This window comes from Vipera berus (genome assembly GCF_964194415.1).
Source record: "Vipera berus genome assembly, chromosome: 2".
Classification (NCBI taxonomy): domain Eukaryota; kingdom Metazoa; phylum Chordata; class Lepidosauria; order Squamata; family Viperidae; genus Vipera; species Vipera berus.
In genome coordinates, this window is record NC_138203.1 from 111,091 (window position 1) to 133,573 (window position 22,483).

Genomic DNA, 22,483 nt, shown 5'->3' on the forward strand with positions numbered 1-22,483 from the left:
TTTGCCTCCTTCCCTCCCCCAAGCGAGGCGTCCTTTTTCAAGTTGCAAAACCAAGCGGGGTGAAGCGGGCTGTCGGGAAAGACATTCAGGAGGGTCATCCTGGAGAGGAGAGGGAGTGGGAGAAGGAGGAGGAGGAGGTGATCGACTCGCCCGACCCAGTCCGGGCCGGCCAGCCCCGTAACATCCGAGCTTGCACCGCGGGCGGAGAGGCAGGAAGCCAAGAGGAAGAAGACCGCCAGGAAGCTGCCTCTGCAGCCGCCGCCTCCTCCTCCTCCTCCTCCTCCTCCGCCGCCTCTGTCTCTGCCGCTGCTAGGAAGGCTGCCGGTGCTGCGGCCGCCTCTGCCACTGCCTCCTCCGCCACCAGGGCCCGACCGGAGGTGTCGCCGCTGGAGGAGGAGGAGGCGGCAATGTCTTTCCCGACAGCCCGCTTCACCCCGCTTGGTTTTGCAACTTGAAAAAGGACGCCTCGCTTGGGGGAGGGAAGGAGGCAAAGGCTCCGGCCGGGCGGCACAGAAACGCTTCCTGAGCCGTGCCGGAGACCGCCGAGAAGGCTTGAAAGCTTGCTGGAATCCCATCGCCCTCTCCCGGGGAATCACCCCGAATCCGAGGCGGGGAGAGGGAAAACGCGGGAGCGGGGAAGGCGAGGCGGAGGGAAGGAAGGCAGGAAGGAGGGCAGGCGGGGGGGGGCAGGGCAGGTGAGAGAAGCAGAAAGCAACCAGCCGAGAGAGCAGGTGGCGGCGGCCGTAGGAGTGGTGGCGGCGGCGGCAGCAGCCAAGCGGGAGGAGTCCTGATCCCTCGCTTCTGCTTCCCCCCCAGCCCGGGAAGCCTCCTTCTCCCCCACCCCATCCCTCCCCCCCAGCCCGGACCCCCTCCTCTCCCAGCCTTTTCCCCGGCGTGCACCTCCCCAAACCTCCCCAAACGTCGGCAGGTCTCCCGTTCGCCCGCCGCCCCGCTTTCCTTCCTGAATTTTGCGCTTCCTTACCCAACTCCAAACTTTCTCTAGCGCCCCTGTGCTTTAGGAGGGGGAACCAAAGGCGGAGCCGTTTCTCTCTCTCCCCCCCCCCCGCTTTTGCCGCTCCCCCACCCAACCAGTATCCCGCTTCTCCTTCCTCGGCAGCTTTGCAGATGGGCCACACACACACACACACACACACACACACAAAAGCACAGAGAGTTCCCCTTCCCCTTGTACAGGAATGAAAGGCCCCCCGAAGGAAGCCCAGCCTCTTCACCGCACCGATCCGCTGAGGAAGAAAAAAGCTTATTTCTATTGCCACGTGCAAACTAAATTAAAACAACTTGGGAAGCTCGCCCGTGGGCTGCATTTAGAAGGATTTGGGGGCTTTTGTGATTTGCTTCGCCTACAAGTGCCTTAACCACGACTAGCCCATGGCTCCAATTCAACAAATTCCCCAAACAACGCAATTCCTTGCAGCGATGCGGACAAGAGGGAAAGGAAGCCCAGCGGCCGGACCGCGCTCCCGCCCTGCCTCCCCAAGGGCTCGTGCGCGTCCTAATGGCTTGCACGCGGCCTCTCGCAAGGTTGCTGCCCCTCGTGAGCCCGCTGGCTCCGTCTCTCTCTCTCTCTTCCTTCCTCCCTCCCTCGGTCTCCCCATCCCCCTTTTCCGGCTCAGCCCCACTTCACAAGGAGACCAAAACGGGGACATCATGGCAGAGCGGAGGAGACACAGGAAGCGGATCCAGGTACCGGGCTGGCTTATCTCCTCCCTCTTTTCGCAACCGCTCTGCAGGATGAGTTTCCCTTTTCCTTCTGGCTCACCCCCCCCCGCCGGGTCACCCTTCCCTCCTCCCCCTCCGCCTCCTCCGAGGCCGCCGCCAGTCAGCATCTCTCCTACCGTTTCTGCAGCTTTTCCGTCGCCCCCGCCGCCGCTCCCCCTTCCCCGCGGAGCCGGCCGCATCCAGCGCCTTCTTCCTCTGGAGGGGAAATCGTGGCCCCTCCAGTTCCCGCTTCTTTGGGCCAAGCGCCGCCTTGAAGGTTTGGAGAGCTGCGCGCGCACCTCCACCCGTTCGGAGAGGTGCGCGCGCACCAGGCGACTGGGAGCCGCAGGAGACGGCTCAAAGAGCCGCATGCGGCTCCGGAGCCGCGGGTTGCCGACCCGTGGTCTAGTGGTTAAGGCACCAGGCTAGAAGGCAGGAGACCGTAAATTGTTAAATGTAGTACTCCAGGCTTGTCTGAGATGTGATAGTCAAGTCTTATCTCCTGCTTGTGTTGGTTATCACAGCAAAATCAAAGATGAGCGTGCAAGTAGTTTAGAGCCCCCAAAGCGTTCTCCAAATGTGCTGGATTTCAATTCACACAGGGCCTGGTCTGCATGGCCAATCCGAATGGAAGATGCCAGGTTGGGAAGGCTGAGCTAAGCCATATCAATTGTCATAGCATAAAATACAGGGAGTCCTTGACTTACACATCATTGGTTTAGTGACCATTCAAAGTTACAACGGCACTGAAAAAAATTACTTATTACCGCTTTTCTCACTTATGACCACTGCAGCATCCCCATGGTTACGTGATCAAAATTCAGACACTTGGCAACTGACTCATTTATGACAGTCACATTGTCCCAGGGCATTGTACCAGAGTCATCTGATCCCTTTTTGCGACCCTCTGATGAGCAAAGTCAATGGGAAGTCAGATTTACTTCAGCAACCATGTAACTAACTGAACAACTCATTATTCACTTAACAAGTGTGACAGAAAATGTCGTAAAATGGGGCAAAACTCACATAACAATCACGTTCCTTAGCAGCACACATTTTGGGCTCAATTGTGGTCGTAAGTTGAGTATTCACTTCATAAGCACGGCTGGATTGGGTACATGCTGCACGTGGTAAAGATCACCTTTGCTCCAGCCAAAGAAACACCTGCCTATGCAATCTATTGAACAAGGTAAAATCAGAAAGTGGTGACCTTTCAAGGTTTCTTCCCCTTTCCCCAATGAGGTATCTTACTATATGAATTATGTGGCATGTTGACCAGCAGGAGGCAGTATACAACCCGTTTTGTTCTACAGAGAAGGAATTCTCAACCCCTGGTCTGTCTACTGGTGCCGGTCCTGGCATGCCAGAAAACCTTGGCCATGCAAACAAGCGAAGCCCCCTCTGCGACATGCAGGCAGCACACAAAACCAGGCCCCCTCCGGTCTGCCTAAAAACTTCTCTCCACGGAACTGGTCCCTGGTGCCCAAAAGGTTGGGGGCTGCTGCTATAGAGAATTGTTGTACATAGTCAGATCATACTAAGAATTTCAAACGTTCTAGTGGAAATTAAACTCATAAACATGAGCATCAAACTTACTACGTACAATGCATTAGCTTTAGGAGCTAATTATAATACTGATTATTTATTTATTTATTTATTTATTTATTTATTTATTTATTTATTTATTTATTTATTTATTGGGACTTCTATGCCGCCCTATCTCCCGAAGGACTCAGGGCGGCTAACAACAATAAAATACAATACAAAAGTTAAAAAGAAATTAAATTAATGGCCCCAGTAGAATAAATTAAAATTAAAATTAACTTAAAAATTAAAAACATAATTAAAATCCCTGTCAGTCCAGGTCAGCCTGATGGAAAAGGAGTGTTTTGAGGCCGCGGCGAAAGGACCAGAGATCCGGGGCCATCCGAAGCTCAAGGGGGAGTTGGTTCCATAGGGCTGGCGCTCCCACAGAGAAGGAATAATAATAAATTAATAATAATAATAATAATAATAATAATAATAATACTGATGAATAAAATGGTTTTGGTTTGTAGACTTTGTGATTAGAACAATTTAGTCTCGCTCCCTGCTGATTTAATATTTTTACCTCTTTTAATATCATTTTAGTTTTGTACGCTACTCAGAATGCACTGGAGTTTCGTGGCTAATAAATCTAAATAAATCAATAATGCGATGTGCTGTAATATGAACTATGTTATAAAATGACTAGCAAAAGGCAGTTCAGAGTCAGTTTTTTTCTATATGGGACTCATTGCACGTACATAGCAGATCTTATGTGTACAGAATTCAAACCTTCTAGTGGAAATTGAGCTCATGAACCCATCCAGGTTAGATGACTGTATACAATGCATTACCTTTAACGATTGCAAAATGTAATGTGCTGCAATCTATACACCACTAAAACTCTGATTGTTCATAGCCTTCAGTTGGGCAAAACATCATAAAGCAACCATTTTGAGTCAACATACCTCAAATGGCCTAACTTACAGAATGCGTCCCAGATCTGAACTCATGATTCTCATCGGAATGAAATTTGGCTGCTTCAAGTGCTTTCTCATCATATGTAACATTCCCTGCCGGTTTTCTGCAAGGAAAATCAATGGGTAAGCCAGCAGGAATTTGGAAGTTGCTCATAGCTTCCACTGCTTTCTTGCCTGCGTCTGGTCATTCCGTTTCTCTGCTCAAGTAAGGAAATAGCTCTGAAAAGTCAACTCAGTGGGTCACAGATTATGCAGTATGAATTATACTGTAAGCAGCAGGCAGAAACTTCTGCAAAGTGCTGACATGTAGAAAAATCATTGACCTCCAGGATAAATGTGAAAAACAACTGTTTATTTGCTAAGCTTTCATTGGTTCCCTGCCAACGTCATCAGAGTGAAAAACCAGAGGTTTGAAAGTTTGCTTATAAAGCTGGCTGTTTCAGCGCTCTGCTCATCGAGCGCCACTGGTCTACCTGCCCCGGTCAGTCGTATTCTCTCTAGTTGCGTCGCATCCGCCTGCGTGCTTTTAGATTCTAGCGTCTCTTCTCCTCCCATTATTGCCTCCCCTTCCTGCTCCGCTGTGTCTGGATGTTTATTGTTGTTGTCAAATCGCCCTCCAGCTTATCTCATCTCATCTCATCTCATCTTGATATATATCAACGGGAGTGAGGGGGGGGGATCTTCGCCCATCTTCAAATTAGGCCACTAGCATATCAAGCTATTCATCATGACAAAGCAAACTGGGAACACCTTTCTACAAAAGAGGATGGATTTTGTTTTTATATTTCATTTTTTTAAAAAGAAACAGGGAACAGGTAGTCCGCGATTTATGACCACGAGCCCAAAATTTCTGTTGCTAAGCAAGACAGTTGTTAAGTGAATTTTGCCCCATTTTAGGACCTTTCTTGTCACAGTTGTTAAGTGAATCACCACAGTTGTTAACTTAGTAACACGGCTGTTAAGTAAATCTGGCTTCTCCATTGACTTTGCTGGTCAGAAGGTCGTAAAAGGGGATCACATGACCCTAGGACACTGTAACCGTCATAAATATGAATCAATTGCCAAATGGCTGAATTTTGATCATGTGACCACAGGAATGCCGCAAAGTAAGTATGAGAAACGGTCATAAGTCACTTTTCTCAGTGCCGTTTAACTCTGAATGGTCACTAAATGAGCTGTTCTAAGTCGAGGAGTACCTGTAGTGTGTTATAGTACTAGTTACAATGATCAAAGTTAGCTCAAATAGATTCAGTTCAATTCTGGAAGCTTGCAGGAAGCTTCATACTTGCCAGACAGTCTGCAATTTAGCACTTTCCAGATGGGTTCAAATTACCACAATATAAGCCAAGTTAGATCTCACAGTGGCAACCCGTCTGAAGGCTGCCAATGGGAGGGAGCCTCAAGGAGCTTGTAAGATGACAAAGAGCCTCATCTGGATTTCAGGCCCTCCATAACAATATAGGCATAAATTTGGTTAATAAATTATTCACAGTTAGACATACGAATTGTCAAAGCAAAGGAAATTATAAGCTGATGGATACTGCATCCATTTTATCAAACTCTGAATTAGGCTCAAGACGGGTTTTTTTGTTTACTACCTTTTTTTGCGATGATTGCAGTATATGAATACTTCAGAACGTTTGTTTCAGATTTTTTTTCCATTTTGCTCTTCCTCTGGACCATCTCTACTTAAAGCTAGCAATGCAGAACAAAGGGAAAGTGCTGACATCTGTAATTCTGTATCTTTTTTCAGCAATTGCATTATATTTTATTTCTGAACATGCAGTTCAGCTTCAAAGAATGATTGTCCTAAAGGTGTTTTTTCAAAAGGCAACTGGACTATCTTTGTTTTTGCTTGAATATATTTTGCTTCTCCTCCAAGAAGCTTCTTCAGCTCTGAAGGATGGAAGAATTTATACTCCTTGCAGTCACCTGGTCATTAGCACTCTTTCTGAAAGTCACTGAGGACACTGGGAGGCTTATCTGTGCCCTCAGGGTCAGCTGAATAGTGCAAATGGGTGTGGAGCCTCTTTGGAACTGCTGAAAGGACTGTGGTGTAAACAGGAGATACTTGGTGTCGTATCCCTCCTCCTCAGTTGAGCGAGGGCCTCTTTGACCCCTCTTTCAAAGGAGCAGTCCTCTCTGTCCAGAATGAGGACTTTGTTGTCTTCAAAAGAGTGGCCTTTGTCTTTCTAATAGCAAGAGCACTTAGACTTATATACTACTTCACAGTGCTTTACAGCCCCTCTCTAAGCGCTTTACCGAATCAACATATTGCCCCCAACAATCTGAGTCCTCGTTTTACTGACCCCGAAAGGATAGAAGGCTGAATCAACACTTGAGTCTGTCAGGATCGAACTCCTGGCAGCGGGCAGTGACTTAACCTGCAATACTGCATTTTAACCACTGCATCACCATGGCTCTTACTGCTGAGTCCTCCCATCCTCCACCATTCAGTTAGAACTGAGGAAGCTTCTTGGATGAGAAGCGTAACTTCTCCAAGGGGGGGGGGGAAATCCAGCTGCCTCTTGAAAAACAACCTTTGGGGCAACCACAACCTGGTTGACTGAGAATCTCCATGGACATGCAAAGAATTAGGTTTTCATTCTGATCCAATAAATACTACATGCTGTTAACAACCCAGGCCACAAAGCTAAAATTGTAACTATATTAGAAAATGGCTGATGCTAGAAACATTGGTTATTAATATAAAACATTGTACCATTCTTTCTTTTTAGTTTTCCTTCATTTATACACATTCCTCCTTTCTCATAACAAAAAAATGAATTTTTCTCCTTTTTTTTTAAAAGAAAGTTTTGGATATCCATGTCAGTTCCACAGTATAAAAAAAGTCACAGTACAAGCAAAATATATTATTCTTTTCTGTTACTTCTCCAATGATGTATGAAATCATACCATATTTTGAATATTTCTGCTAAAAGATATTTCTTCAACTATGGATCTAGCAGAAGTAATTTCTGTGTGTTTTAAAAGCTAAATAATCAGCAAACTACATTTTTTCATTTGAACCAAAGACATTAAATCAATTTTCAAAAAGATGCAAGCATGTTTTTTAAAGCAAAGTGCATATTATTTACAGATTTTCAATATTTTCTAAAAAAAATCAATTAAGTAGAAGTAAACAACTTTTTCAATATATGCATTAAACTCAATCAATTAATAAGATGCACAAAAATGTGAATGAAGCAGATTCATTGTATGCTTATTTAATTATGTGAGTTTCTTTGAAATTTTAATTGGTTCTTTTGCCTTGTAGTAACACCACAGTGCAAAACAGTTGTGGCAAAAGAAAAAAAGTTTGATTTGGAATAAACTGTTACGAATGCACCTCTTAAACTGTGTGCCAGATAGAGAGCCACCAGCCTCAGTGCAAAACATATTTCTACTTCAGAACATTCATTTTCCGACTAGACCAGTCTTTCTCAACCTTGGCGACTTTAAGATGGTGGACTTCAATTCCCAGAATTCTCCAGCCAGCAGGGAATTGAAGTCCACCCATCTTAGAGTCGCCAAGGTTGAGAGACGATAGACTAGAAGACCATCTCTAACGTTCAGACCCTTAGCCTCAGTCTCACTTTGTCAAATACTTTCTGCCTGTATGAGAAGCAACTTCCAGACAAATTGAGCATGTCGTAATAATTGAATATTTACACTTAAAATTTGGAATTCACCTTTTGCTATCTGTCTGCATTGATTCTACAAAAACCTTCAACATATTTTGATGAAAACCAGGATAACAATGATCAACTTGCATTGTGCACTACTTTATCAAGTTGCCAGATGACATTTTAAACTAAGGTTCTCACCAGTGCTTTTTTTGTAAAAGAAAAAGGTGCCAGAACTCACACATGTCATACAACCTGCCTTGCCTACCCTACAAGGTTCCATCCAAAAAAGGTGCCGGAACTCCGTTCTGGGCGTTCTATGAGAAAAAAAGCCCTGGATCTCACACAAATGGGACACAGCAGCCTTCTATGGATGGTGGCAGCCTCTGGAATTTGGAGAAGACACCACAGGACACAAAAACATCACAGAATGGTTGATGAAGTTGCTCTCCATCCCTTTGTAATGTAAGAATGGCCAAGAAAATATGCTACGAAAGGAGGATATGACACAAGAAAGGGTAAACCACTTAGAGGGGGCTGCAAAGCATCCTGAAGCGGTATATAAGTCTAAGACAGGGGTCTTCAAACTTGGCCCTTTTGTGACTTGTGGACTTCAACTCCCAGAATTCCTCAACCAGGCAAGCTGGCTGAGGAATTCTGGGAGTTGAAGTCCACAAGTCATAAAAGGGCCAAGTTTGAAGACCCCTGGTCTAAGAGCTCAGGCTATTGCCTATAGGTGGGGGGTTTTGGTTGGTTTTTTTTTTACAAAATATACCTCCAACTAAAAAAAAATCAATGAAAAGATGGATGGGCACTCACCAAACCTGTTAACTTCTCCCTCTCTCATGTGCATTCACACATTCTCTCTCTTATACAAGCAGAGACATTCTCTGGTCTTCTCCCCCATTCATTCAAACATGCACAAGTGTCTGTGTGTGGGGGGGTTGGGGGGCTTTTTCACTAGCAGTCATGGCAGCATTAACTGTTCTGGTATTAAACTTTTTAAATTTGCATTTTTAGGTAGTCCTCGACTTAAGACCACAACGGAGCCTGCAATTTCGGTGGTAAGTCATGACAATCGTAAAGTGGGTCACTACATAATCATGCCCAATTTTTCAACCATTTTTTAATGATGGTCGTTGAATGAATGCACCACTCATAAAGAGAATACCTCAGTCATTAAATGAACCCACTGTTTGCTTAAGGGCGTTTTTTTTGCTGGAAACGAAGTGAACTTGTTTCTGGCAAAAATGTCATAAATTAAGGACATTTGCCTGCGAGATGCTGCAAACAGCCATAAGTGCGGGCCAGCTGACAAACAGCCAAAATGCAGTCACATGACCCTAGGGGACATTGGGCATCAATGCATCTAGGCCATAAGTCCCTTTTTTGAACTCCACTGAAACTTCAAACAGTGGCTAAGTGACCAGTCGTAAGTCGAGGACTACTTGTAGTGTCGTGAAAAGAAAGAAGACCCCTTTGCAAAGTAGCCCAGAGCACAGCTACGTATTGGTTTGTCTTCCTGACTCTCTTCTTGGCCAGACTGTTCTGCCTCGCTGCCACCCTGCAGGCTTCTCGGCAGAGGCCCAACTCAGTCCAGGGGGGAGGTGGGAAACCTTGGCCTTTTTATGACTTGTGGACTTCAACCCCCAGGATTCCTGAGCCAACCTGGCTGTGGTTTCTGGGAGTTGAAGTGCACAAGTCATCGCTCCCCACCTCTGATCTAGAGCCTGGTCTTATTGCGAAGTCCCATCCATGTGTCACTGAATGAGGACTCCAACGTTTGTGCTGCAAAACCTCTGATGGCCAATGGCCAGCAAAGAGATGATGAAAACAGTGACTCTTTACAGGCCATTTAGTGGTCGACATTTCTGACATTCAGACACAGTGTGTACCCCATCAAGCAAGGAGACTGAAGCAAATTAAAATAGACCAAGGGGAGACCACCAGAAATTGGAGAATGGATAGAGCAGCAATTTTTAAAAATCCAGACTGTCCAACAGGCTGGTGGCATTACCTTGTTCAGATTCCGAGGATGTATTTTAACAGGTGACCTGACTTTTTTTTTATGGATATGCACCTAAGTAAAGCTTTGGGTCATAGCCACACATCATCTTTATTTCCTAAGGAGGCTTGGTAACCATGGATAATGCTAAAAGCTGGTGTTCTGCTTTGCAGATTGCTGCCTTCCATTTATAATTTAAACAGTTGAAAGAATACTTACTGGTCTAACTCACCCACCCTCATTAAGACAGGACAAGGAGTTGGATGGGCACCTAAAAGATTAATTATGGGGAGACTGGCATTTCCATTGAAAGAAGGTAGCAGATGACCCCCTGCATGTACCTCTTGGTTCAGGGGTCTCCCACCTTTCCGGTGAGGGGCGGGGAGAGGGAATGGTTCTGTGCAAGCAGTGGGAGTGTACGCTCATGCATGCAGGTCCATTTACACAAGCAGCGGGTCTGCACACCCACCAGTCACACAAGTGGATCTTTCCGTGCAAGCATCGTCTGTTCGTGCGAATGGAGCTGGTTTTCCATAGAAAGGTCTCTAGTACCTCATGATCCTCATAACAGGGGAAAAAAATACACATAGAATTATCTTCCTTTGGATTTAAGGATTTTTCTGCACTGAAAGCTGATGTCCACAGGCAAAGGCAAGACCGTTAAGGCAGTGTAATAAAAATCTCAGTATATCATTCACATCTCCAGATTACTTTTTAGGTTAGCTTGCAAGACACAGAAAAACAAGGTCTTGGATTGTGCTTGCCTTTAAGTTGAAGGCATCCCGACAATTATCAGATAAGGAATCAATGAGTTCCATGGGCATTCAAACCTGGGTTACAATTCATTGCTACATGGGCACTGTGTTAAAACTGAATTTTAGAAGAGAATAACCATGGATACTATAAGCCAACTTCCATCCCTTTATTTACCACCTCTCTTTATGATATCCTTCTGTCTGAACAATTTCCTTTGGGTGTTCTGCTAGACATGCTCCGTTCATGTCTTTGAGTTTGTTATCGGGCAGATCCTCCGGCTTTGTGCAAAGTTTTAAGGCCCTGGAAATGAAGACATCCAAGTCAAACTGAGGGTCAGTTTTCTTGTCGACTTCCTTGGGTTCTTTGAGGAGACGTGGAGGAGGAGACGGCAAAGTCCGTTCCTGAATCTCCGGAAGAGCGTTGGGACATTCAAGCCCCGTCTGAGTGCTTGTGACCCACTGCGCGATCTCTAGAAAAAGGTTGGATGGTTCCGCCTCTAGGGTTATCTCCGCTGCGGGAGGAATAGATGCCCTTTTCCAGTGGGACAAGTCTAGGATGAGTTTGGGTTCGGAGTAATGGTGAATCTTGTTGTCTCGCCACAACAATTTGTCTAAGTAAGAAGGTGAGCCGACCTTATAATCACACGAGTGCCCAGAGTCTCCTTCAAATGTTTGGTCCATTGAAGAATGCGATTGCTCCAAAAATCTCTCTGAACTACTCTGCGAATATTTGCGTGGATCCACTTGAGCTTCCTCGGCAATAGATTCAGATCCTGCGCGGGGATCCCGTTGCACCTCATCCAAATCATGGCATTTTTCTTGTCGCCATTCCAAATCCGAGGATAAACTTACTTGATATCTGTATATTTGAAATAACTGCAGGCTTAGACACAAATTAAAAATTGCATATAAATTAGTAAAATATTCCCATCACCAGCTGGAGGGCTTCTTCTTTCATTTTACTTTTTTCCTGAAAGATTTTAAAGCTTTGCACCCCTTTGGCTGATGTTCCTACCCTAGACAATGACAGAAACTTGGAATAGTACCAAGGAATGACTCATCTCATTTAAGGATTATTTGCATTCTGTACTAAAATCAGTAAGATATACAGTTCCATATGAAAAGTACAAAAGCAGATGAGGGGCCCTTGGTGGCCTCTGAGCTTGGTTGTTTTCTTCAGTCATACTGGCTAGCTTGGGTAGTGAAACGTCTACAAGAAAATCAAGTTCAGAGAGTACCAAGGACCCCTCATTTCAACCCTGAGATTCTATTCTGTTCCTGTTCTGTTCTATTCTACTCTACTCTATTCTACTCTAAAATTTTAAAAGTAAAGAAGAAAGCAAACTAAGTTTTCTAATGCATAGAATTCTGTCCTCAGACATTCTGTGTTCCTGCACAATTCACACTAGGGAATAAATGTACCTGTCCCAGTTGGACATCTGGCTGTGATTAGCTTCCATCAACAAAATGTCATCAATCTCATCCTCAATCCGGAAAGGGTGCTGGGAAACAGGCTCATCCTCAGGACAATAGTATGGCCTCATGAAAGGATGCTGAAGGCCCATCTCTGCTGTCAACCGGTCCATGGGGTTGAACGTCAGTATCTTTTCCAAAAAGTCAATAGCTGCAAGAGGCAGATATATAATCAAGCCAAGAGCACCCATCCCTGGCCCAGCCTTGTGAAACACCAGTAGTCCTCAACTTACAACCATTTGTTTGGTGAGTGTTCAAAGTTACAACGGGACTGAAAAAGGTGACTTGGGACTGGTTTTCACACTTACAACCATTGCAGCACCCTTATGGTCACATGACCAAAATTCAGGCCCTTGGCAGCTGGCATGTACTTATGACGATCACAGTGTTCCCAGGTCATGTGGTCACCATTTGCAAAGTCAATGAGGAAGCCAGGTTCACCTAACAAACCATGTCATAACAATTGCAGGGATTCACTTAACAACTGTGGCAAGAAAGGTCATAAAATGAGATAAAACTCACTTAACAACTGTCTTGCCTAGCAACAGAAACTTTGGGTTCAATTATGGTCATTAGTCGAGGACTATCTGTATTTTATCTGCACAATACACAGAAACTCTCCTGCAATGGGAGAACAGATTGCCAGCCCTGCCAGGTAGACCAGACTAGGGAATCAGCGGCACTGGAAGGCTAAATTTACTTTTCTTGAGCTTGGCTGTAATAAGAGAAACCTGCAGGTCTGAGTGAGCTCCTCCTCCTGGATCTGCCTTTTGCCCTTCCCAAATGTTATCTGGATATCCTCAACGTCAACAAATGTATTACTCCTTGTTCCCTTGGCAAGGGGATCTGAAGAGCTCCCTCAAGATCCTTTTCCTTACTCTCTAAATCCATTAACTATGGACTATCTTTGTTCTTCATTCAGAAGCAGCTCCAATTATGTTAAATAGGAAATCTGACTTTTGGACAGGTGGAAAATCCTGTGTTCTTTTAAAATTAAGAGTTACCGCTGAAGCTAAGGAAATAAGTGTTTGGACACTATGACGGCGAGCCCTGTCCTAAACTGGCTTTCCCCAAAATTAAGTTTTATTGTGTTCAGTGAAGTTTTCCCTCCCATAAGTGTCTTTGGGTTCTTACTAATAGTGCAACTGGGGAGCAAATGGCTCTGAAACTGGAGCTTCATGGTCTCAAGACACTCTCAGAAATCCTTAGGCTTCTATTTATTGGCTTTTATTTTGTACCAGCAAAACACAGTTAAGTTACTTAAATATTTTTAAAACATTAACTTGGAAAAGCAGACGGGGGGGGGGGGGTTTGCAAATTTCAGATATTTAATGTGGAACTATTTGTTATTGTTGAAGAACTGATCAAATGTCAAAAAAAGGCCTTTGATTTCTGATTAATACAATTTCTTAAGATCGCAGGCAAAAATATATATTCCAGGGTTTGTTTTTTAAAAAAGAAGCTTTTTAAAGAATATTGGCTTTCATTTTTTGCATAATGAAAAAGCTGGCACATATTTAGAATGACTGAAGAACCTTTCATACATTTTTTAAAAAATCTTTGCTGACATTCATTTCACACTGATGTTTGAGGTTACAATGTTCTCAAGGTGCTTTATAAAATAACCTTTGGAGCAATTAAAAAAACTCAGAAACAAATGTTTAAGCCCGTTTAATAACTTCATGGATGTCTCCTTGAGATCACCAGAAACTGAGCTCAGCTCGGAGAAGGAAAGTGTGTGTGTGTGTGTGTGTGTGTGTTTGTGTGCATACACACACACACTCATAGGATTTCCCATTAAAAGGTGGGCCATACATTCATAACAGTTGCAATGTCCTGGGGTCAGGTGATCATCACCTTTGGTGACCTTTCGACAAGAAAAGTCAGTGGAGAAGCCAAATTCACTTAACAATTGTGGCAAAAAAGCCATAAAATGGGGCAAAATTCACTTAACAATGGCTTCCTTAGCCACAGAAATTTTGGGCTCATTTATGGTTGTAAGTCGAGGACCACCTGTACTAGTTCTCTGTACTATATATATGTCCTCTTTTACATCAATTTTTCCAATGATCTTCCTATCTTTCTCTGATCTTTCTTCCTTTTTTTATTAAAACAAGTTTTATTGGTTTTTCAGTTAAAACCTACATATTTAGAAAGCATCATGGTGACTGGGTAATCAGAGATTCAGTAACAGAGTTTTCAGTACATAATTCAGGTTACATTATCAAAACATCCTTCTCAATTTCCCTTAACATTTCATACAACCAGTTTAAACTAATAAATTTCTAGAAATAGCATGGTCAGTTAAAAAAAATTGTCAATTCAATTTCATTGAGATATAGCTATGTTCTGCTATTAAATTTTATCTAATTTTGATTTTAATTATATTATTCAAATTTAGCCTTTAACATCCCAAATAATATTCACAACCCAAATTTCCCTTATTTCATTATATAGCATCTAACATATACACAGTGCCTGAGTAGCTATGTTCTACCTAATAAACATTGTCTGTTCCACATCCTAATACATCACACCTTACTGACAGGACCACAGCCTATGTTTATCAATCTACAACTATTTATACACAACCAGATTCTGTTTTAAATTTTAGCTAATTCTTAATTCTTAAATAGAATAATCAAACATCTTTTAACATCAAACGTGGGATCTATAAACCAAATTTCCATTACATCAGTGCACAAATTATAATGTCTAAAATAAGCCTAATAGATACAGAAACACATTCTAGACTTCCGGTTTGCCAACAGCTGACAATGAACGTCTGGAGGACGGCTCCCATCTTCCACGTCCAGATTCGCATCGCTGGGGGGGGGGTTCTAAAAGGACCGAAGCGTCATCCTGGAGGGGTGTCCAGACAGAAGGGGCTTTTGCAGAAATGTGGGGGAGCAGCAACCCCCCGTTAGTGGCTGCATTCCTTTTGTACCGGTGGACGAAAGACTAACCATAGGAATATGGCCAGTTACTAGGCTGCAGACAGCCAGTCAAACTTACCACCAGGCAACATTAAAGCAGCGTGGAAGAGACAGGGGTAAGATTCCTCTCTTATACCTTAATCATCTTCTTTGCACCTAATTAAGCTGTTAAGTACTTTCCCCCCTGTGGAGAGGGAGGGGGAAATTTAACCCTCCCTTCAAAAGGCGGCAAACAAGCCCACGGGTGCTTTTAAAAAAAACATTAAAGAAAGAAATACTAAAAGAAAAGAATTTCCAAAGTACTTGGGGGACACCCAGTGGCTAAACCTGAAATTGCAATCTGACTTTCTCTTTAAAAAAAACAAGAAAATACTTAAGAAAAACAAGATAAGAGTAACCTTGAACACCAGATGTGAATTTTCACAATGGAAGAGTTTCAAAAACAAATTTGGGCTTTGTGGGAAATATCTTACCAAACTTATCAGTTCCTTTCTACAGCTGGCAATGAAATAAGAGCTTTTGGGAAAGAATTAGAAAGCATCTCGATGAAACAAACTCAAATTCAAACTGTGACTACAATTAATATTTTATTGGGACAGAACTTAACAGAAGAAATAGAACAATCAAATACATTGGCAGAAGAATTAAATATTCAACAAATACAGGTTTTTGAAGATTGTAATGGAGAAAATATGGAAGTATTATCCAATTTTGTAATTAGTGCTTAGCTATCCAGGCTTTCAGGAAACTGTCTTTGTTGATCTTCCACGTCCTCTATGTTAGTATCACTATCTTGCACATAGTATACTTCTAAAGTTATAGGCTCTTTTGATGGAGTCAATTGCTGTTGGTCCTTAAGGTTATTTGCCATAGTGATAGTTCCTTGTATGTTTAGAGTTGTCTTTGGATAGAGTCAAATTTTTTTATATTAGTTTTTTCAATATTTTGTTGTATCTTGTGTTCCTCTGTCTCAGTCTCTGTCTCAGTAGTAATTTGTTCCAGTTTTGTTATATTCTGAGTTGTAAATTCTTTAGTTGAAGTCTGGGTTACAACTTGTAAATTGGAGTTGGCACCTAAATTTTCTAGCCTGGAGATAAACGTCTCAGAAACTTTATGGATTGTTTCTAATTTGAGCTTATATATATATGAGGCTGATCAGTCTCCATTTTGAAGTAGTGGTAAATAGTCCTTATGGAGGCTAATTTTTAAACAAAAATCAGTAAATGTTCACCTCCACCAGCCTTGAGTTCACGTCCAGCTGTTTCAGGTTTTTATCTTTAGCTGCTAATGTCAAGGGCAGTTCCAAAATAAACAGGTTTATTTGCCAAAAAGGCCACAAGATGTCCCCAGCATACTTAAAATCTTTTTCAGACAGAGTAAATTTATCAGTTTTGAGTACTTTTAAGTAATTTTTAAGTAGTTCTTTTCTCTGTTTTCTCCCTTTTTTAAATCAAATAGACAGAATAGCCAGTTTCTGTAAGGATAGGAGTTTTGGGTCGCCAAAACTAGAAAGGAAGTAAGTCAAATTAAATAGTATTATTCTGTTCAAGGTTTTCTTTTTTCTCCCGGCGTGATCAAAGGCCGCCCTTATGGAGGGTGGGGGAAAAAAAGCTCCCTTACCTTTCTTCTCGCTGGGGGAAGCAAATTCAAGGAGATTTTAGCAGGAAAAAGTAGACAATTAGGAAAAGAAGAAGGCAATTCTCACCCAGTTTTCAAGTGCTTTTAAGTGCTTTGTTGTAATTTTGGCTTTGGCAGGAAACAGCTGAAACGATGGGCCATGGGAGTGGTTGATCCTTTCTTTGTTGGTTCGGAGAGTTGCTCCAAGATGATGGGAGGGCCGCCACCCTTTTACCGCTGACTGGAGAGACCTCTCCCCCGCTCGTCACCCCTCCAGGGTGACTTTCGACCCCTTTAAAGGGGACCCCCAATGAAGAAATCCAGGGGAGCATTCCCTCATGCATCTGGCCATGCCGAAAACTGGAACCGGAAGCCCTTTCTCTGATCTTTCTATCAGCGTTACTGTAAGATCAAGTCTACAGCTCTGGTTTCACTTCACAAAATATTTCTCAAAATAGCTGTGGCTAATAATAATAATAATAATAATAATAATAATAATAATAATAATAATAATTTGGAAGGGACCTTGGAGGTCATCTAGTCCTACCATTTCAGACAAATGGCTATCCAGTTTCTTCTTAAAAACTTCCAGTGTTGGAGCATTAACCACTTCTGGAGGCAGGTTGTTCCACTGGTTAATTGTTCTCACTGTCAGGAAGTTTCTCCTTAGTTCTAGGTTGCTTCTCTCCTTGACTAGTTTCCATCCGTTGCTTTTTGTCCTGCCTTCAGGCGCTTTGGAGAATAGCTTGACTCCCTCTTCTTTGTGGCGGCCCCTGAGATATTGGAACACTGCTATCATGTCACCCCTTGCCCTTCTCTTCATAGCTATGCTGACTCAGGAATTCTGGGAGTTGAGGTTCACGAGTCATAAAAGAGCCAAGGTTGCCTACCCCTGCCCTATACTATACTTGTGCATTTGGTTTTTCGTGTCTAAATGTAGAACCTTACTTTTTTCACCACTGGGTTTCATTTTGTTAGATAGCACCCAATGTTCAAGTCTGTCCAGATCCTCCTGTATCTTAAGCCTGTCTTCTGGAGTATTGGCTATTCCTGCCAGCTTGGTGTCATCTGCAAATTTGATGAGTTCCCCATATATCCCCTCGTCCAAATCGTTGATGAAGATGTTGAAGAGCACTGGGCCCAGAACAGAGCGCTGGGGTACCCCACTACACACTTCCTTCCATGTAGATGCGGTTCCATTGAGGACCACACGCTGAGTACGGCCTGTCAGCCAGCTACGAACCCATCTGGTGGTGATGCTATCTAACCCACATTTTTCTATCTTATCAAGTAGTAGGTTGTGATCTACTTTATCAAATGCCTTACTGAAGTCCAAGTAAATTATATCCACAGCATTCCTCTGGTCCACTAATTTTGTCACTTGGTCAAAGAATGCAAAAAGATTTGTCTGGCATGATCTGTTTTTGATAAACCTATGTTGGCTTTTAGTGATGACTTTGTTTGCATCAAGGTGTTCGCTGATTTGTTGTTTGATTATCTTTTCCAGAATCTTCCCAGGTATTGAGGTCAGGCTGATAGGTCTGTAATGTCCTGAATCTATTTTTTTCCCTTTTTTGAAGATGGGAACTACATCAGCTCTCTTCCAGTCCTCTGGTAGTTCCCCAGTGCTCCAGGATCTTTGAAAAATATAGTTCAGTGGTTCTGAGATCACGTCTGCCAGTTCCTTGAGAACCTTGGGGTGTAATCCATCTGGTCCTGGTGATTTGAACTCGTCTAGGCTGGACAGGTGCTCACTTACCATTTTCTTGCCTATCTTAACTTGCGTTTCTATTCTGTTTTTTATGGCAGTTTTTGATAGGTTGGAGTGTTCTTTCCCTTTGTGTAAAGACAAATGCAAAACATGAGTTAAATAGTTCTGATTTCTCCCTGTTGCTTATCACCTTCTTGCCACTTTCCCCCACTAATGGACCAATCATTTCTTTCACTTTTTTCTTTTTTACGCTGAAAGAAGCTTTTTTGTTATTTTGGGGAAATGAATGTAGAATTATGGAGTCTCACTGAAAGCGAGCATGGTGTTTATGGACTCCAGAATGGATAAGGATATTTAATCACCCCATCCCAGTGACGCCCACCAAATCCCAAGGCCACTTTACCTTTGCTGTTGACTTCAGGAAGAAGCTTCCGTAAGGGCTTTTTCACCTCCCAGGTGCTATTGATGAAAGTTGGCATCACTTTGAGAAGTTCTTCCTTGTCCTCTTCATGGAAAACAGGAATTGTTTCTAAAATGAGCTGCATCTGCTCCAACTCATGGCTTCCTAAACAAACAAGACAAAGAGGTAGTTCCCATCATGGGAATGACCGCCACAGATCAATAGCAATAGCAATAGCGCTTAGACTTATATACTGCTTCATCGTGCTTTGCAGCCCTCTCTAAGTGGTTTACAGAGTCAGCCTATTGTCCCCAACTGTCTGGGTCCTCATTTTACCCACCTCGGAAGGATGGAAGGCTGAGTCAACCTTGAGCCGGTCAGGATCGAACTGCCAAACTGCTGGCAGCCGGCAGTCAGCAGAAGTAGCCTGCAGTATTGCGTTCTAACCACTGTGCCACCAGGGCTCAAACACGGAAGACCTTAACCTTTCAGAAATATGGAGCTATTTATAATGCAGCCATCGAGCAAAGAGAAGGTTTGCATCTGAGTTGACTCTATTGTGCAAAGCATCTATCTATCTATCTATATCTATCTATCTATCTATCTATCTATCTATCTATCTATCTATCTATCTATCTATCTCCCATCTCATGTCAAACAACTCTGGGCAGCTTAATGTCTATGGAGATTCTCAGTCATCCAGGTCATAGTTATCCCAAAGGTGCTTTTTCACAAGGCAACTGGACTTTGCTTTTCTTTGAAGATGTTTCACTTCTCATCCATGAAGCTTTTTCAGCTCTGAAGAAAGTCCAGTTGCCTTGTGAAAAGGCACCTTTGGGATCTGGGCAGCTTACGACATAAAAACACTGAAAAACATTAAAATCATCCACTAAAAAATAACAGATAACAACATTAGCAGATACAATCATGGCGACAAGATGACAAAGAAGGGGGCTGGACACACGGCGGGGTGGGGGTGGAAATGGCGCTGAACATTAATCAGTCGTCCACCTCCAGTATGAAGCTCCCCCACTGGGTGGCCAAGCCATCTGTCGGAACCAGGTCCCGACTCTCTTTCGAAACGTCAGGAGGACGGGAGCCAATCTCACCGCCATCGAACTACCCTTTGGACATATCTGTAACACCTGCCCTATGTGATTATAAGGTCTTATCTTGCGGCGATAAGGACGGCGAAGTCTAACTACTTTGCTGCCCTTATCGCGTCCGCAGATAATCGCCCGGCCGCCCTGTTTAGGGTAACTCACTCCCTCCTTAACCAGGAGGTGAGGGAGGATCCCTTGCGGGGATGAGCCGAGGAGTTTAGTCATCATCTTGCGGACAAAATCGCTCAGATCCGGACCGGTCTGGACTCTGACTGGGCAGAGTCTGATGTGGAGGAATCGGGCGGTCTTGAGCATGTTATCTGGACTGAGTTCGACCCTGTTTCCCCTGATGATGTGGACAGGATCATGGGGAGACTGAGCACCACCACATGTTTGTTGGATCCGTGCCCCTCCTGGCTAGCTTATGCGGCCCGGGAGGGGACACGAGGCTGGTTCCATGCAGTAATAACTGCTTCTTTGAAGGAGGGTGTCTTCCCTGCCGCCTTGAAGGAGGCGGTGGTGAGACCCCTCCTCAAGAAGCCTGCTTTGGACCCGGCTGTTTTAAATAACTATCGTCCAGTCTCCAAACTTCGCTTTTTGGCGAAGGTTGTTGAGAGTGTGGTGGCGCATCAGCTTCCTCTGTTCCTGGAGGAAACTGATTATCTGGACCCGTACCAATCGGGTTTCAGACCCGGACACAGCACGGAGACTGCATTGGCCGCGCTGGTGAATGATCTCTGGAGGGCTAGGGACAGGGGTTGCTCCTCTGTCCTGGTCCTATTAGATCTCTCAGCGGCTTTCGATACCATCGATACCATCGACCATGGTATCCTGCTGCGGCGTCTCAGGGGGTTGGGAGTGGGAGGCACCGTTTTACGGTGGTTCTCCTCCTATCTCCTGGGCCGCTCGCAGTCGGTGTTGACGGGAGGGCAGAGATCCGCCCCAAGGCCTCTCATTTGTGGAGTTCCTCAGGGGTCGGTTCTCTCGCCCCTCCTGTTCAACATCTATATGAAGCCGCTGGGCGAGATCATTCGTGGTTTCGGGGTGGGGTATCATCAGTACGCTGATGATACCCAACTTTTTCTTTCCACCCCGAACCAACCCAGTGATGCCCTCGCCGTGATGTCCCGGTGCCTGGAGGCGGTCCAGGTCTGGATGGGGAGAAACAGGCTTCGTCTCAATCCCGCCAAGACTGAGTGGCTGTGCATATCGGCATCTCGGGTCAACCAGACTATTTCATCTTTAACGATGGGGGGTGAGGTGTTACCCCCCGTTGATAGGGCTCGCAACTTGGGCGTCCTCCTGGATTCACGACTCAATTTTGAAGACCACATAGGAGCCGTGACCAGGGGGGCTTTTGCCCAGGTTCGCCTGGTGCGCCAGTTGCGTCCCTACCTGGACCGAGATGCCCTACGCACAGTTACTCATGCGCTCGTGACCTCCCGTTTGGACTACTGCAACGCTCTCTACATGGGGCTGCCCTTGAGGACCACTCAGAGGCTTCAACTGGTGCAGAATGTGGCCGCGCGAGTTGTAATGGGGGTCTCCCGATACTCCCATGTAACACCTCTACTCCGCGAGCTGCATTGGCTTCCGGTTGCCCTCCGGGTGAAATTCAAGGTGCTGGTCATTACCTATAAAGCCCTACATGGTTTATGTCCGGGGTACTTGAGGGAACACCTGCTGCCAGCATCAAGTGCCCTTCGTCCAGTGCGCTCCCACAGGGAGGGTCTGCTCAGGGTCCCACCGGTAAGAGATTGCCGGCGGGTAACACCTAGGGATAGGGCCTTCTCAGTGGGGGCGCCTGCCCTCTGGAACCAGCTGCCAGTGGAGCTGAGGACTGCCCCCGACCTCCGTTCATTCCGCCGGGGCCTGAAGACCTGGCTCTTCGAGCTCTCTGGCCCAGGCTGAGGATTAATTTATTTTAACTGGGGTTTTAGTTGCACAGGGTTAAATTTAATCTTTTTTAAACTGGTTTTAACTTTTGTATTTTTGGTTTTTAATTCCCTGTAAACCGCCCTGAGTCCTCAGGGAAAGGGCGGTATATAAATGTAATAAAATAAAATAAATAAATAAGATGTCACAGAGGGAAGGAGCCACGGCAGAGGAGGCTGTTCCCCTGGATTCCGACAGCCGGAATTCCTCGGCCGAGGGGATCTGCAGCGCACCGCCTCCGCTGGCACGGGCAGGGCAGGACGGGATGCCCTTTCCTGGCCTGCTTTAGCTACTGCGGGATACCCAAACTGAAATGGGATACACGGTCCCCAAAAGGTTTGGATGGAGGCAGCGGAACTCCTTCAATCATTGCTACCAAATTTCTCATGTGACACAATGGCAAAACTACTTAACACCTGGGACGTACAGTCAGACCTTACAACTGCAACTGGTAACAGGATTTCCATTGCAAAGCGAAGCAGTTGCTAAATGAATCGCTAAGCAAATTCAGCTTCCCCGTTGACACTGCTTTTTGGAAGCTGCCTGAGAAAGCTACAAATGGCCATCCCATCCACCCGGGACGCAGCAACCACTGTAGATGCCTGCCTGAATTTTGATCATGTGACCATGGAGATGCTGCAACAATCATGGTTGTGAGGACCAGTAGTAAGTCACTTTTTCCAGTGCCCTTGTAATTTC

At 44.6% G+C, this 22,483-nt stretch overlaps 1 protein-coding gene across 1 annotated transcript in view; it reads right to left on the bottom strand.

The window, feature by feature from the left end:
* Positions 1 to 10,609: 10,609 nt before the first annotated feature.
* The window catches only part of MAPK4 (mitogen-activated protein kinase 4), a 34,420-nt gene continuing 22,546 nt past the window's right edge, over positions 10,610 to 22,483 (bottom strand). Inside the window, exons 4-6 of the mRNA XM_081317799.1 lie at positions 18,750 to 18,911; positions 12,032 to 12,233; positions 10,610 to 11,468 (exon numbers count right to left, since the gene is read on the bottom strand). Coding sequence (XP_081173925.1) covers positions 10,781 to 11,468; positions 12,032 to 12,233; positions 18,750 to 18,911 — 1,052 coding nt within the window. The 3' untranslated portion in view covers positions 10,610 to 10,780. The remainder of the gene's footprint in view (positions 11,469 to 12,031; positions 12,234 to 18,749; positions 18,912 to 22,483) is intronic.